This window comes from Scatophagus argus, chromosome 9 (assembly GCF_020382885.2).
Source record: "Scatophagus argus isolate fScaArg1 chromosome 9, fScaArg1.pri, whole genome shotgun sequence".
Lineage (NCBI taxonomy): Eukaryota > Metazoa > Chordata > Actinopteri > Scatophagidae > Scatophagus > Scatophagus argus.
The window spans coordinates 8,343,192-8,360,736 of record NC_058501.1 but is presented as its reverse complement, the minus strand read 5'-3'; the positions used below and the strand labels follow the sequence as shown (position 1 = coordinate 8,360,736).

Here is a 17,545-nt window from a genome sequence, read left to right as displayed (position 1 = left end):
GTCCCTGCACTCATACTGTGTCTTATGTCCCTATTCTTTCCCCTTTCCTCTATCTTCATTGATCCATTTTTCCATTTACTCCTCCATCTCCAGCCCAGCTCTAGCTTCTTGTCAGAGCAGTGCTTGTACTGGAACCCCTACCCCTATTTCCTCTCCCATACCCTTCTCTGCCCCACCCACACCTTCCTATACCCCCTGCTGCACCCCACGCCGTCTTTCCCTCTCTCTCTCACTAGCCGAGTCCTCCACCAACCTTAGGGACTCCACTAAAACCACCAGCACTTCTCTAGGCCTGGTACGCCTCCTGCTGGAGCATGGCATTTCTGCCTCGGTGTATGACCCACGCAGCTGGGACCGAGGATTGGATGCCAGTGGAGGTTCAACACCTGTCAGAGGAGCACAAGCGCAGCAGAGTAGCGATGCACCAGGGGAGAGTGAACCCACACAATTAAGGAAACGCCCAGACACCCTCATCCTCCAGCCTTCCACCCCACCCAACTCCCCTCGTTCCAAATCTTCCACCACCTGCCCAGTTTTTCAGTTCAGCCCTTCAAGTGATGACCCGCCATTTTATGACACTTTCTTAGCCTCTAAGCCAGCTCGTACCATTCTGAGAGAAGTGCTGGGGGAGGCAGAGAGAGAGCGAGGGGGAAAAACAGATGATGACAGCCAAACAGAGATGCTGAAGCTGCGACTTGTGGACAAACTGAAATGTTTCCGCACCCTCCCCCCTCATGCTGCTTCTCTTTCATCTGGAGGTACTCTATTAGCCCCCTTTGGACCTACTGGACTGGGGAACAATGCACTGGGTGGGGGGCTTCCAGGTTTGAATGCAGGACTGAGGAGGAATCGAAGCTATCCTGCCATGGTAGGGGCCAGTATGGCCATGAAAGACCCAGGAGGCCCCCCTGACACAGAGATACTCATACCACATACAATGCAAAGCCCACATACCCAACAGGCAGTGCCCACACAGGAAATGGGCAAAAAGCAAGCAAATCACACACTGGCCACAAAGGCCAGACACATACCACAGACACTACATGCACTGGAAACAGTCACACCACAGACGATAATACAAAGACACACCCGGCCAAACACAATGCTACACAATTCATCAAGTAATGAATAACACAGCAATGATGACACAGGACCATAATGGAAGACATTCACTGTATTAGCTCATATAACAACACACACAACATAATTACACACAGTTTATGAGTTTCTCTATACAACCAAATGTCCTACATAACTCTACAGACTCTTCAGCTGGAGAGTACCCCAGACCAAACAGCTACACTGATGTATACAATACCGTCCACTTACAGAATCTACTAAACAGAAAGAAATCTTTCCTAACCAGTCCAGACTGCAGATCAACATCAGTGAATGAAATGGTGGTGAACACACCAGTAGTGGCTGACACTGTTACACTGTGTTATATTCTTAGTGTCAGACCAGACTAATGATGATGGAGTATGATGCCTTCCTCAGTGTCTGTAACTGTATATTGTATGAGATGTATATGCAATATACTGTGTCATATTTAGTATGTTATTAAAAGGCCCAATCTGGTGAAAGTAATGCTTTTCCACAAGCTTCTTTTAGTCTCATTTTCCTTCCCACCTAGTATGACTGACTGCACCATTGAAAAAAGCCAACCCATTAAATGTACTGTATTGGCTCGAATGTAAGATGTTTTGATTTACTCCACATGGTCTATGAAAAAATGGGGGTCAGATGTTCCAGAACCACACAATTACACACTGACTACAGCAGACGTTACTTAAAGAAAGTGCTGTGTCATGGGTCATTTTTAGCCTTAATGTCAACACAAAAATCATCACAGACCATCATTAATGACACATCTGTAAACAGTCTATGGTACAGAGAGACAAGGATAATATGATTAATGTCAAAACCAAACAGGAAGAGAAAAAAAAAAACCCAAACGCTCACACTGTAAAGCTGGCTGCTGTCCTGACAGGCTAGCTTACTACCAGAGTCTTTATTAAGCTTAAATATTTTTAATAATCATACTGTGCTGTATTTTGAATTAAATGTGGTACACGCTTAAATATGCCTAATTTGCATACGTGGTTTCATTTGAAGTGTTATCTTATATTCGAGCCACTATGGTATTTTTAATCTCTCACTTGTTTGTGTTTGAATTGTATTGCACTGCAGCTAAATGAAAGTTGTGATGTTGGCACTAGAGAGTATTTCCTACCAGCAACTCCTCCCCCCCCCACTGTCTGTATGTAATCTGTATTTTCAGAAATAATCTGGATTGTGGCTTTAATCTTGCTGTGACTTAATGTTCTTATGTGCCTAAAACAGCTAAGATACTGTATCTCATTGGAGTATAGTTGGTTTTGTTTGACAACTTTGTTATTTTAATGCAGGAGATGGTAAATCAGAATAATTGTGTAAATTCATGCATGCGAACCTGTTGAGGGGCCCCACACATGACTGTCTGGCTGTTTGTTTTTGGGGTTTTTTTTGTCTTCTATTGAGTTCGGGTGAACCATCACCTTCATTTATAATCCACTGGGGCATGTAGCACATAAACAGTAATACAGACACGTTAAAACACTGTGACAACAAGAGGCAGACCTGTAGAAAAACGATGCAGTGACATCTGAATCAGTGGTAAATGAGGCATCATGGCGTCATAATCCAACAAAATGCAGATGGGAGATGGAAAATCAGGAGTCTGCCACCGACACAGCGGTCACTCACAACCAAAGTCACAGCCTAATAAAGAGTGGGTGGGATCACAACGACACAAAGTTGGAAGCATGTTTGTATGCAAATTAGACTGATTACAAATTTACTGTTCACCCTATGTTGCCAGTGTATACCGGGATCATGCAAACAGACTGACACCACTCAGTTTCATTTGTCAAAACCAAGTGTGTGTTGGAGGGAAAAATATCCATGTCCGCAATTATAGCACTTCTATGTTTCTGAATGTAACTATAAAAGGAGCAACTTGAAATGTTTTAAAGGCAAGAGGCTGAGATTCTAATAACAGTTTGTTGCTAAAGGGAAATTAATAGTATCACTGACCCAGTTCCAGTGTCCACCCTCAGGAAGGCCCATCAGACATCTTGTACACGTTCCATATATACATGACTTTACTGGCCTCAGAAACACCTCTGCCCAGTTGAAGTGATTTGAATTAGGGCGTTGGGCCTGTGCTGACTGACTGACAGTGAATGAATGGACATGGCTGGCTCTAATGCTGGTAGTGATCTGAAATAATCCTTAATGATTAAGGAGTTAAACTAGTAATGTTACTGAGCAGGAGATTAAAAATTCTTAAATAGAATTTAATAAATACTTGGGATTATTAGAAGCATGCATATAGCTGAATGCCTACTGTACGTGTTTAAGTGAAGGACTTTTGGTTATTGTATTTATATTTTGAATAATTTTTCATTGGATAGTTTGTTATGGCTAAATGATTTCTCTGGCCTCAGAAAAACATATATAAAACTTGATAACAGGAATAGGGAGGGAAAAACAATCAGACAACAGTATTTACAGTATTTAAGTGCTAAGACTGACGCGATGAGGAGCTGGTGTGTATGTGTTTCTTTTTCTGTGTGTCAACTGAATCATCAGGATGTAAGTTATTACAACGAGTAATCCTGCTGTAGGGGTATATATTTGTGTACAGTATGTTGATTTATCTTGATTTATCTGTTTGTATTAACCTCAAAAGGGGAACCATCATTACATTGTAAATGTATGCAACACCTATAATCATGCTAACTTTTGTTCTTAAAGATGAACTGCAACAGTAGAACAAAAACACAGGGAGTTGATTATATTTTAGTAAAGAGGGAAAGAAACTTCTGTTCAGGGACTGAAGCGTTCTATTCAACAGAACAGACTATACTGTCAATAAAAATAAATACCTAAAGGCTGACTTGTTTGCCTTATTCATAGGAACTGACAATTTTGCTGACTTTATGCTTTGGTTCAACAGTGTTAATCATGCATTGTTGCTGAAGAGATCTGGGAACAATTGTCAACCTTAATGGGCCACCGAGTACCCGTAAATCACTCCTAGCAACAAAGCTGTGTGATATGTTGGAAACCAGTATCATGTTGCTGAGAACAATTTTCCAATATATGTCACAATAATTGCATGCACAATCACAATGCAATGTCACTACAAAGCCACAACACCAAACGGCACACTGCAGCAGTCCTTTCTCTCTGCTTCCCTGTTCTCCTTTGGGTACAATTAAGCAGTAACAACGGTAGCCAACATGAAACTGAAAAATGTCACAGCTCAAAAGGTACACTAATGATGTTCTGGGTCAGGTCTGGGGTAGGCAAACATGCAACCTGAAAACTAGATTTGAATCACACCATGGAGCCCTTTCACTTCACACTCCAACATATTGGTGTGCCTTTGACTACATTCCATGCAAATTACATACAACGCTGTTCATTCTCCAGGCTGTTTTTTTATATATAAGTATGTGTGTGTGTACAGATGTCCTTGATGCCTTTTATCTCTCCACTGATTTTAAAACAGCTGACGCATAACCTGCAACATGTAGTTTCTACACTACACATTCATAAATATCAATATTTACTTTTTACAGTCAGTTGCAGTTAATTAAGCATCTTATTTTATAAATACAATACCATATATTGACAAAGTTATTGGTTCAACAGAATAGTAGACTGGAGCGCCCTGAGGAACTGTTGTAGCTGCAGTCATTCCAGTTACAATGTTACAGCACAGGGAGGCAGTGTGTCTCAGAGAACAGAAGTGACAGCTGGTGTAAACACAGGCAAAGGCCAACTCAATCCCCGGAAAAGAAAAGAAAGCAAACAAGCACTAAAAGATTATAAAATGCATCTAGTGTTGGTCTAGCAAACCCATATGTGTCCCTATTGACCTCAGAATGAGGCTCAGCAGATCCTTCTCTTAGGCTTCTCATCCATCCTGTGTTTCTGAAGATGGTCAGACACAACACCACACTGAGTGCAACCACCACCACTTGTTTTCTGTTCCATTATACACTTAAATCATTGGTAAAGAGGAAATACATGAAGAATAGCAATTATGTCCTCTCTTTATTAAACTGATTCCCAAACCAGAAGTTGTCAAAGTAGAGAGACAGATTGAGAGATGATAGAGAGGCAACTCAGACGACAGGAAACAGGACTGGGCTCTATCTGAATGATGTAGATGAAAATGAAGAGAGGGGACAGATGGGTACAAGCAGCACTGGGTGATTGTGAAATGGTTTTTAGATGCCTAGCGGAGGACTAGCAGGTGTGTGTGGTCCCACAGGGGAAATGAGAACATTCTGCACAGTTGAGTCAGTCAGGACAGAAAAGTAAAAACAAGCGGGATGAATGAGATGATAGAGGATGATTTTCTGTCCTGATCAGTTTGTCTTGTGATTCTATCTTCTGTGCGGATTAACACTGGTCAGTTTATTATACGTTGTCATATAATATATAATTCAACAGGAATGCAGCAGACTTTAAGAAAAAGCTGCACTGAATCCATGCACTTCTGAAGATCATCGATGCTACAAAATGATTGGATATCATAGAGAAAACATAACAACAGAATATGCTCCATAAACTGCCCTTAAAACTGATTTGTACATATTTGTCCTGATGTAAAGTCTTAGTCTCCCCAGGGGTCGCCTACTCCAACTGCTGTGCATGCTTTAAAATCTTGGATTACTCAATCAGCTCTTGGGCACGGAGTGATAAACAGCAGCCCCACTTCAGTGACAGCATGTGGAAACATGTCCTCAAGAGGACATGATGGGCTGCAGAGCCAGCATCCTCCACCAATGACCCTTCACATGGTGCCCAAAAGGAGGTCTATATGGCTTGTGTAATCATCAAAAAATTCTGCCACAAAACTTCAAACATATTCAACGGAGACAAAGCGTACTGCTTTTTTAACAATTCCTATGCTACTACTACCACTACTACTACTTTGTCTGTTAATATAGTGCTGTGCAATGATGAACCCCTGACATCTCAGTTACCGCCACCTGCAGGTCACAGTTTTCACTCCTAACTTTAACCACACTGCACAACCATGAAGTTGACATTTGGGGTGTTCAGTGAGATGTCTAAGCAACTTTTGGATGAATTGCCATGACATTTGTTTCAGACCTTAATCTTCTCAAATGGATGGATTGTAATAACACTGACAATTCCCCAGCTTTTCATTCATTCATTTTATTTGTCGAGTTCTGTGGTTTACGGTGGACATCAACCCGTATATGAACAAAGGATGCTAACACGCAAAACGTGGTGAATGTAATAAACATAATACTTGCTAAACATCAGTATGTCAGCATTGTCATTGTGAGCATGTTAGCATTTGGCTTCACTCACCTCGGTGACTAATGAAAGCCTCACAGAGATGCTGCTGTGGCATGAAGGCATGTAAGATCATTCCATACTGAATTGTGTTTTTTTTTTGTTTTTTTCTTTTTTTCAGTCGTGATTTTTTTTATTACTGACGTCATTCTTCTGACAGGAGCTGTGAACTGTGAAGAAAGCTTTGCCTTCGGACACTCGTTCAATCGATCGTCTTGGTAACTCTCTCTCCTCAAGCTCCTACACACACACACACACACACACACATAAATGTGCAGTCAAAGGCTAGCTGTAGAGTTTAAAGTGCAGCCATTAGAGGATTTTTAATCCATTGTAAACAAATGAAACGTGTTCTCTGGACAGGAAGTAATAAATCTGTGAGAGTGAATGTTTGACATACACAGAGTTTCTTTGAGTAATACTAATGATTCAGTGCAAGTGCATAGTTTATATTTGACATATTTTATTCATACATGTGTTACTGAGAATGAATGCCACCATATCTTACTTAAAATCTTACTTTACCTCCATCATTTCAAGATGTCCCAAGGCATTTTTATGCATTCATCAAAGTATGATCAAATGATCATTTTATAACTATGTAGGAAAAATTAAAAAACACAAGTACTTATTACATATTTAAGTTTAATTAACTGTAAAATTTTAGTTCTATTCCATTAAAGAAATTGCAGAATGCTTAACTAAGTTCAAAACTGTAGACTCCATTCATTTAATGGTTTATATTTAACTTTTTATTAATCTTAACTGAACATTTGACCGTGCATATGTTTTCTGTGTGTATATTTTGTAAATCTATTGTACACATCATGATTTTAACATTTTGAAGATGGCACACAAAGACATACTCATAATCCTGATTCTTTTCATCAGCCTTTCTCCTGTGTGATCCTTCTAAAGGAAACAAAAACATGGTAAACTCTGCACAGTCTGGCTACATGTTTATCAGTGACTTTACTTTCAGTGTGACTCACTAAATGCAACATCTGACTCTGTGATGATAAGGTAAATATTAAAAAGCCTGAGATGCTTGAGAAATTTTACAATTTTGCATTTTAAACAAGTTCATGTTAAAGATGTGCTGTACTACATACTGTACCAGACAAGTAATACATGGTTGCCATAACCACAAATTTTCTATGCAGATCCAGGCAAAAAAAAAGCTAACTTCAGTCAGAGCTTACAGTGGCTTGCGAAACTATTTGGCCCCCTTGAACTTTGTGACCTTTTGACACATTTCAGGCTTCAAACATAAAGATATAAAACTGTAATTTTTTGTGAAGAAACAACAACAAGTGGGACACAATCATGAAGTGGAACAAAATTTATTGGATATTTTTAACTTTTTTAACAAATAAAAAATGAAAAATTGGGTGTGCAAAATCATTCAGCCCCATTGAGTTAATACTTTGTAGTGCCACCTTTTGCTGCGATTACAGCTGCAAGTCGCTTGGGGTATGTCTCTATCAGTTTTGCACATCGAGAAACTGATATTTTTGCCCATTCCTCCTTGCAAAACAGCTCGAGCTCAGTGAGGTTGGATGGAGAGCGTTTGTGAACAGCAGTTTTCAGTTCTTTCCACAGATTCTCAATTGGATTGAGGTCTGGACTTTGACTTGGCCATTCTAACACCTTGATATGTTTTTTGGTGAACCATTCCATTGTAGCTTTTGCTTTATGTTTTGGATCATTGTCTTGTTGGAAGACAAATCTCCGTCCCAGTCTCAGGTCTTTTGCGGACTCCATCAGGTTTTCTTCCAGAATGGTCCTGTATTTGGCTCCATCCATCTTCCCATCAATTTTAACCATCTTCCCTGTCCCTGCTGAAGAAAAGCAGGCCCAAACCATGATGCTGCCACCACCATGTTTGACAGTGGGGATGGTGTGTTGAGGGTGATGAGCTGTGCTGCTTTTACGCCAAACATAACGTCTTGCATTGTTGCCAAAAAGTTCGATTTTGGTCTCATCTGACCAGAGCACCTTCTTCCACATGTTTGGTGTGTCTCCCAGGTGGCTTGTGGCAAACTTTAAACGACACTTTTTATGGATATCTTTAAGAAATGGCTTCCTTCTTGCCACTCTTCCATAAAGGCCAGATTTGTGCAGTATACGACTGATTGTTGTCCTATGGACAGATTCTCCCACCTCGGCTGTAGACCTCTGCAGTTCATCCAGAGTGATCATGGGCCTCTTGGCTGCATCTCTGATCAGTCTTCTCCTTGTATGAGCTGAAAGTTTAGGGGGACGGCCAGATCTTGGTAGATTTGCAGTGGTCTGATACTCCTTCCATTTCAATATTATTGCTTGCACAGTGCTCCTTGGGATGTTTAAAGCTTGGGAAATCTTTTTGTATCCAAATCCAGCTTTAAACTTCTCCACAACAGTATCTCGGACCTGCCTGGTGTGTTCCTTGTTCTTCATGATGCTCTCTGCGCTTTAAACAGACCTCTGAGACTATCACAGTGCAGGTGCATTTATACAGAGACTTGATTACACACAGGTGGATTCCATTTATCATCGTTAGTCATTTAGGTCAACATTGAATCATTCAGAGATCCTCACTGAACTTCTGGACAGAGTTTGCTGCACTGAAAGTAAAGGGGCTGAATAATTTTGCACGCCCAATTTTTCGTTTTTTTATTTGTTAAAAAAGTTTAAAATATCCAATAAAGTGTGTTCCACTTCATGATTGTGTCCCACTTGTTGTTGATTCTTCACAAGAAATTACAGTTTTATATCTTTATGTTTGAAGCCTGAAATGTGGAAAAAGGTCACAAAGTTCAAGGGGGCCAAATAGTTTCGCAAGCCACTGTATGTCTCATTCATATTTATATTGCCATAGTATACACATGAATATTTTATATTTCTCATTCTCTAAGTTTTCTGCAGTAATCTTCCAGCTCAAAAGAGTCTAATTTTCATAAGCAGTTTATTTTCCCTTTGGCGGCCATTTCTTATATTGCAATGTATAACCAATGACTTAGTTTACTTACAACAGCATGAAGCATCTTCTATATTACACAGCAGACCATGGATCATCTAAAAATGTGGAATTGATTTTGGAGGGAATTACTGTGAAGGATACAGTGTCTACAAAAGTTCATCTGTTTCTTTCATTTTATCCAGCTGTAACAACTGAGAGAAATTAATGAACACACAGCAGAGAAACAAGCGCACACGCAAACACACATACACACACACACACATCCGCACAGTATGCAATATTGCAAACCTACTCTCTCTACAAAGCAATACTTCTTTAATTTCCAAACTTGTTTCTGTTTACCAAAGTGCTCAAAAAGCTCATGCAAGTGTACACTCACAAAATAAACATTTACTGCAGTCTCTTCCACCTTAAAGCTGCCTTAAACCATCTTTGAAAGATGAGGACTTTTCAGACTTTTGTCAAGTCATCAGCATAGTGTAATGCTGCTGCTGCTACATCACTATCTGCTTTAAAACACACTTCTGGGCTTCTAATCCATTTCTGTTCCCTGTAATTACCATAAGAATTGATAATAAGTAGATTATATACATACATATCATTAAACTAAACACTAAGGATGCTGTCATCATAATAATAGATTTTGTGATCATTTTGATCTGTACATTTAACTGGTTTATACTTTTTGCTTTTGAAGAGTAACATGAATTTACATGGGCTAATATTACCAACCAAACAGTGTAACGCAGGGCAATGCAAGGCATCCCATGTAACTTCAGCTGGACAACAGCCACTGTGGCCACAAGAGACCATTACAGTCAACAGTCAACGCTAAAACATTAGCAGAAGTAGACAACAATCTACAAATAATCATGTATGAAAGTCTTTACATGTAACCCTTTTTACAGGGTTGAAGAATACAAAGTACAGATGAAGAAGTATTCACAAGAAGTGGAATTGAAAAATTGCAAAAAGTCCTGGCCATACCAGAGCAGAGCATATTAAACTGAGCAAAGGTGTGTTTGACTGCTAATGAGTTAACTTTTCATTTGTAAGAGGAAGTTTCATATTTTCACTTGATTGCATTTAAAAGAGAAAACACTTGATGTTTCATTCCCTCGCGGCTTTGCAACAACTGCAAATTCATGATTCATATAAGACTTACAATATTAGAGAGCTGCATCCTGTCATTAGAGGGGGTACGCTTTATTACATTCCACTGTATTAACATACTACTGAATATGCACATGAACTAAGCTCCTGTCTGAAGGTTTTGGGGATTTTCTGTGTCGCGAAGCCCCAAACAACAACGACGACTTATTGAAAACATCAGCTCTGTTACAAATGATTACATCATGGCTGGTGTGCAACTCCTTTCTTTTCATTTTAAGTCCTAAGTCTGCACCTGTTTGGCATTGTGCTGCATCTATGAGCATTTCCCTTTCACCTGATGTAGCTTTTCAATCAATGTGGTTTGTAGTGATGTAACTCTGAAGTAATTATTGTGTCGCTGTGTTTGCAAAAGTCATAATGATATCCTGCACATATCCCCCGCTAGACATTTTAAGCCGTGACACAGATCTGTGTAACAGATCCACAAGTCTACAAAAGCACCACTGAACCTTTAGAGAGCATTTCTCCCACTTTTATATAATCAATGTAATATTGTTACTGTTTGAGACAATATGAGCGCAAGTTAACCATCTTCAATGTATCCATTGGCAGCGGGTCCTGAAGGAACGACTAAATGAGCATTAATATATTCCACCACTGTGGCCTCTCGATGCGAAATGTGTGAAGCAGGTTTTCTTCCTCCTCGCCTCCTCCCCAGCTCCATTCATTACAGTTTCATTGTGACATTTCTAACAATATTTACATTAGATTAGTAGAATTTGCAAGACAGCAAATTGAATCAAGTCAGATGAAGCAGAATTGCTTTTCTCTCAGACTGCCTGGGAAACAAACATTAGCTGAAATGCCGTCAGTCGTCTCGGGTAAAACCATTTTGTCTTCCTTGTAACAATTTCTGTAAAAACTGATAATAATGTAAATGAAAGCTAAATAACTTCATGACACCTAAAAACATTAACTTAAAAGCTAAATAAAATCCCACCATTTGTGCCATGTTGTAGAGTCTCTCCACTAAAGAGAGGAACAATTTAATTAGATCATAAATGACTGCAAATAACTAGAAATTCTTCCAGCCATGTTTCAGTTCTGGCAGATTTGCTTGAATGTGGACAGCACAGAAAAAGAAGAGGACAGAGAGGACACCTGGTGGTATCACATGCTAATCTCGATCCTGCAGTAGGATCAGAATAAAGTCACAGAAATTATTAGCATTCTCCATTATGCTGCCAGACGACATCTGTACCAATCCCGTCATGTGCGTACAGACTCAACATGGTACCTTGGCACAGCCGAGGCATATAATTAACATCCAAAAAAATCTTTTACTTATTAGGTAATTATATGCAGCAGTCTTTTTATAAGGCTCCCAGTGTGTGTGTTTTCTCTGCTCCAGGGTCACGTGACCCCCTGCGTAACCCTGACTATAGAAAATCTATCACTTGTATTAAGCTAAGCTCTGAGTTCTGTGCACAGCAATGTCAGAGAGCACATGTTCACTTATAAAATGTACTTTTCATTGCTATATCGTACAATGTAGGGTTGGGAAATCAAATGAAAATTAGAAGAAAATGACATGAATATTTCATCTCTTTCAAAATGGCATTTCTGACTTCTGGTGCTGATGCTGATTAGTTGATCAATACAATTAAAAGTCAACTATTTTGAAAAGCAGTTAATTTTAAAGTACTTATTTTCAGGGAAAAATGATAAAAAATAATTGACAACTTAGCAATTCTAATTGTTTTCTGTTTTTCCTTATCTTAGGTGACAGTAAAGCGAATATCTTCAGATTTCAGTCAAAGCAACCAATTTCAAAACTTCACTTTGAACTTAAGAAAGTTTTCATGTTTTTCCCCCCTGCATTCAGACATCCTCTAGGACTAATAATTAATCTACTGAGAAATAATCACTAGTTCCAGTTCTAGAGTGCTAGCACTCTGTGTGGGGTTTAATTCCACAAATAGGAAGTGGAATCCACCAAGCCCTGATGAACAATATCATTAACTATAAATAACTCAAACTGAGCACATTGTTCAAAAGGCTTAGCTCACTACTGAATATGTTATATTCATCTTGTGCACAAATGTATGCCTGATCACTGCACTGAGTCAGGAGCCTGGGTCCAGGTTAAACCCGCCTCTACACATGAGTACATGGTACCTGTTGTTCATTACATACATTCCCTAATGCATTATTTGAATGTCACAATCCTGTATTAGTAAATCGTAGACCGATAGAGAGTAGACAGTGGTGTCTGAGAGATAACGGGGGCATGATGATAATGATGACAATGATGATGATGATGATGATCGGTAGTTTAGTTTGTTAGTTTGCTTTGGGCCACCAGGATGTAACCAGCTTTCATGTGAAGCTGGAATGAGTTTTTCCTTTTCTTTTCTTCTTTGTTTTTCTTTTAAATTTAGGAATGTGACAGTGATGACATTTCCAGTCCAAGGTTATATTTAGCCGTCTCTGTTCATATCACCTGCGTCATCAGAAGGATGCAGAGCAAGATGACATGACACGAAGGAGGAGATGTCGCATTTATTTATTTATGTGCGTGTCTGTGTGTTTGACGGAAATTATGTTTTTCAGACTCAAGTGTTTTTCAACATTTATTATATACAGATTTACTAATTTAGGCTATGACTGACTTCCAGAACAAAGTGAGGGAACATTTTCACAGGACCAGTAGGTAATATTTAATGTTTCATTAAATCAAATTGACGGAAAAAAAATCTGATTTTTTTTCATTCTCAAATAAAGACCATGTGTGCCAAATAAATATAAGCATAACAAATAAAAATTGTGTCTATGGGGTGATGATGCATGCAGCTGTTTCATCAGCTGGGTCCATCCTGCCATGGTAAATCAACATCAAGAAACAAGTATAATAATAAAAACAGGACACATATTAAGTTAAGTTTTCTTTTCTTTCTAGTTAAGAGTCTTTAGAGGTAATTCATTTAATGTATTAACCCAGTTCTCTCCAAATACATCTAGAAAAAACCTAACCAGTGCTGACATAACCACTGCGCTGTTATGATGACAGGGCTGCCAGGTCAGACTGATGTCATTATGTTAGCAGGCACTCAAGTCCAGTATGACAACAGGAGAGTAAACACTAGAAACATCTATAGAGGCTGCACTGAAGAAGACAGCATAAGGCAATGTTACATACTACATTATCATTACTGAGAGAAAAGAGAACAAACATGTAACAAGAGTCCTTGTCTATTAACCCTCGCAGTGGCAGTAAAAATGATCATTTTAAAGGTCTTTCTTCATATTTAGCAGACAAACCTTTCAACTTCTAAATGGCCAATGGCCACAAGTAGCTGAGCTGTGATCATCCCACAGTGCATAATATTTCACAGTAATGTAAACTGCTGTCATCCATTTAGCTGCTGAAAACCCTCACACCATCAGATGCAAATGTAATGTATGGACTTAACAACCACAAAAGCCTTATTATTGTGTTTATCATCATCACCACTGGGACAAAAACTGGCTTTGTGTTTGAGATTGTACAAAATGGATGAATCTAAATGTCAGTGATTTAAAATGAATAAACAACACAGGGTGGATGCAAGCTGGAAATGTGCTGATGGATCAGCTTTTAAAGCCTTGAGGACCCTGACCGACCAATCAGGACAATCCATCAGACACAGTAGGAGGGACCTTACAAACACTACCACTACCAATTAGTCTTTATGGCTCAATAAAAAGTTTACAAATGTTCATTAAAACTAAAAATAGTACAGACTGAACTTATTACATATCAGTTGTTGGTCCATCACTGAACATGGAAAATTAATTTTTGTCCAGTTAGATATAATTAAACTCCCACTCTGATGATTATAGATTTTATATGTTGGAATAAATAAGCTTTCTGGTTATAACACTGCATCATCACAGTTGTATTTAATAAGCACTAACTTATGCAATTAATGATGATAATATGATATTTTATTGTATATTAAACAAACAGATTTTCAGGTCTACGGATCTGTTATCATGTGAAGTCTACACTTCACATGATAACAACTGAAGCTTGTTGGTTTTCTTATCTGTCCTCCTCTCTGGCCATTTCAATATCAGATAAATCCTGCTGATCTGTGTACTTTATACACATTAGGGTCACATTTTACTCTGTATGTGTGTGGAACATGTTTGTGTTTTATGGCTCCTATCTCCTGTGGTTATAGCCTGATGTCTTTATGGCTGTGTGCAATGGTCAACAACGGAGGGAAGGAAAGGGAAAAAGGGTAGAAGGGAGAAGACAGAAAGAGAGTATGCGTGCTCTGTGTTAACAGTCCATGACAGTAAATCATCTCTCTCTTTTTCAGGTTAAAACTTCACTGTTTGTCTGTGTAGAACCTTAAGTAACCAATCAGATCATCTTGCTCTGACAAGCAACCACTGACATCAAATCTGCACCGACTGCAAGACCAGCACATACTTATTTATAGCAGGAGATGCATGTAAGCAACAGAGAGAGCTCAGACAGCCTGACAAAAGTAACAACCTGAAGTAAACAATGTCAAATGGCTCTGCAAACAAACATCGACCACTGCGTTTTATTTTTGTTTTGTTTTACCACCATGACTACTAAACCATTCTGACTTTGAGAGAGATGGATATAACCAATCACATATGTAGTGTCACCTTGTATAGTTTCTATGGTAAATGTTCTGACAAACAGTGGCTCTCTTTTAGTTGCTATACAGGAAATAACTGTCTCTCTTCTATTACATAAACAGACAATGACGCTATAATCCTCTGTTTTACCATACAAGGTTGAGATGTTGGTCTGAATGTGTGTGTGCATGTGCATGCACTTCAGACAACAGCTCCAAGGCCTTACGCAGTGATTCTAATTATTCGGAGTTGGAGACGTTATTGGTCTCTTTGCCTGATGAGTTTTGACACCATGATTAACATTTTCAGGATGCTTGACTCACACCTGAAGTGGCACTCTAATAACGAATATCCCGTTTAACTATTGATCAATGTCAAGCCAATATCCATCTAACAAGGGTATGTTATGAGACCAATATTTCTGAATGTTATCCTCTCTAATATCTGTCTTCTTCATGGCGCAGAGTCTCACAGAGCACAAATACCACAAAAGTTTCAGAAAAATAGATGTACTTATTAGAATGTGTGTGTGTGTGTGTGTGTGTGCGTGTGTGTGTGCATGTGTGTACTGGCTCCTGTGTAAGAATGCCTCATACCAAATAGCATTAAATCAACTGCTGGGTAAGTTCATAAGCACTGTGCTGACGCCAATACCCTACGGCCTTACGTAGTCACATTTACATACGCACAACAGCCCTGAAATACACACACTTAAATTCATTCATTCTAGACAGATACATAGAAACACAAACGGAAGTGGCTCACGCACACACACAAACACACAGGCCTTCTGCTTCTAGTTTTATTGTTTTGTGTGGCCACTTGACTTTGAGTTCATGACAGTTGTTAGCATGCACAGGCACGCCGTTTCGCTAATCAGGACTGCTCACATCATGAGTGCACTCTCCATCGGTCTTTGTAAAATCAGGATGGGTCAACCTACATCGCTCTTCCCTATTATGTCTCTGTTGTTTTTGTAGGTTTGTGACTGTCAGTGTGTCCTTGTGTCCGCCTCCCTTTCAGGACATTAAATACTACACAGTGCCAATGCTAATGGCTGCCCACATAGAGAGCTTGCTGTTTTATGTGCAAGTTTTAATTTAAGAGTTTGAACATACTGTGTACTGGAGAGCTAAAAATCTCATACTTCAGCTACAAACACACACACACAGAGCAATAAAACCTCTTGATTTTCAGTTGAGAGGATTAATCAAACAGGGTCCTCAGTGAAAAGCTCTGCGCTCTCACAACTCCTGCTTTTAAATCAAAAGTGGCTTCCACTTTAACTGCCCTGATACATCCTATGAATAATTGAATTCTGAGAGGTCGTCTAAACCATGATATGATAATTCAGGAATATAACTTAAACAATCATCAGATTCAGGAAGAAAAACGTCATGTATTAGCATGAGCAGAGACAATAGGGAGCGGATACTTTTGAACAGCGCATCTCAATGAAGAGGGAGACATCAGAGGTGCAATGAATTCATATTCATCCTTTCTGTCAAAAGTTTTTAAAAACCTTCTAAAACTTCTCAAACGTTCTGAAACAGATCTGGTGGGTGGCTCATCATTAGTAAAACACCTGCAGTTTCTAGTTACATGATGATGATGAAGAGTTAATTAAGTTAGTAAAGGAATTACAAACATCAGACAACTACATATTGGCGGTGGGGTTCCTGCAGTTTGTTTCATTGCCACTTAAGTGCATATCAGTTAAGGATTTTACATCAATTTGGTGTTTATAACACAACATCCAAACACACTTCTGTATAACAAATCAAACGTCCACCCAGTAAACATATAACCCCCCCAATGGGGGAATGTTGGGTTCTCGGTATTACAGAATTTATTAAAGAGTTTGGTCTAGACCTGCTCTAACTGGAAAGTGTCATGAGATAACATTTGTTGTGAATTGGTCCTATATAAATAAACTGAATTGAACTTAATTGCTTTTTTATTAGTTGGTCAGTTATTAATTGTTTGTAGAATGTCAGAGGAAAACAAGATACTTAGAAAACTATCAAGTCAAGAAAAGCAGTACACTACAGAACACTACAGACGGCAAATGCTTGACATTTTTTGAATGATAAATCATATAAACTGTTAGTTTGTCAAATAGTTGGAAATTATTCTCCTTTTGATCAACTACCTGATCATTAACTCTTAAAAACTCTTAAAAACTCTTAAAGATGTGTGAGTTGAAATATTTTAGTGATAACTATTACATGATATGCATCTCTCTATGTGACAGTAATTTGACAATTACACAGCAATGAAAAAAACATTTGTCCTTAAATACATCTGTATTTATCCTCCTAATGTGTGCTGCTGTGCAGACTTCCGTTAGAGGCAGAGGCAGCTGTGTATTGATTTTTTGCTATGAGCCTGTGTAATCACTCATTCAGTTGTGTTGCACTGACTTCC

General features: G+C 38.9%; 1 protein-coding gene across 6 annotated transcripts in view; it reads left to right on the top strand.

The window, feature by feature from the left end:
* LOC124064319 (trafficking kinesin-binding protein 1-like) overlaps nucleotides 1–3,940 on the top strand; it is a 43,333-nt gene extending 39,393 nt beyond the window's left edge. For 5 of the 6 annotated variants that reach the window (XM_046398667.1, XM_046398669.1, XM_046398668.1 and 2 more), the window contains one exon: nucleotides 94–3,940. In XM_046398667.1, the coding sequence (XP_046254623.1) occupies nucleotides 94–1,132 (1,039 nt within the window). In that variant the 3' untranslated portion in view covers nucleotides 1,133–3,940. The remainder of the gene's footprint in view (nucleotides 1–93) is intronic. The other variant, XM_046398670.1, reaches the window with a different exon arrangement.
* Nucleotides 3,941–17,545: the final 13,605 nt, after the last annotated feature.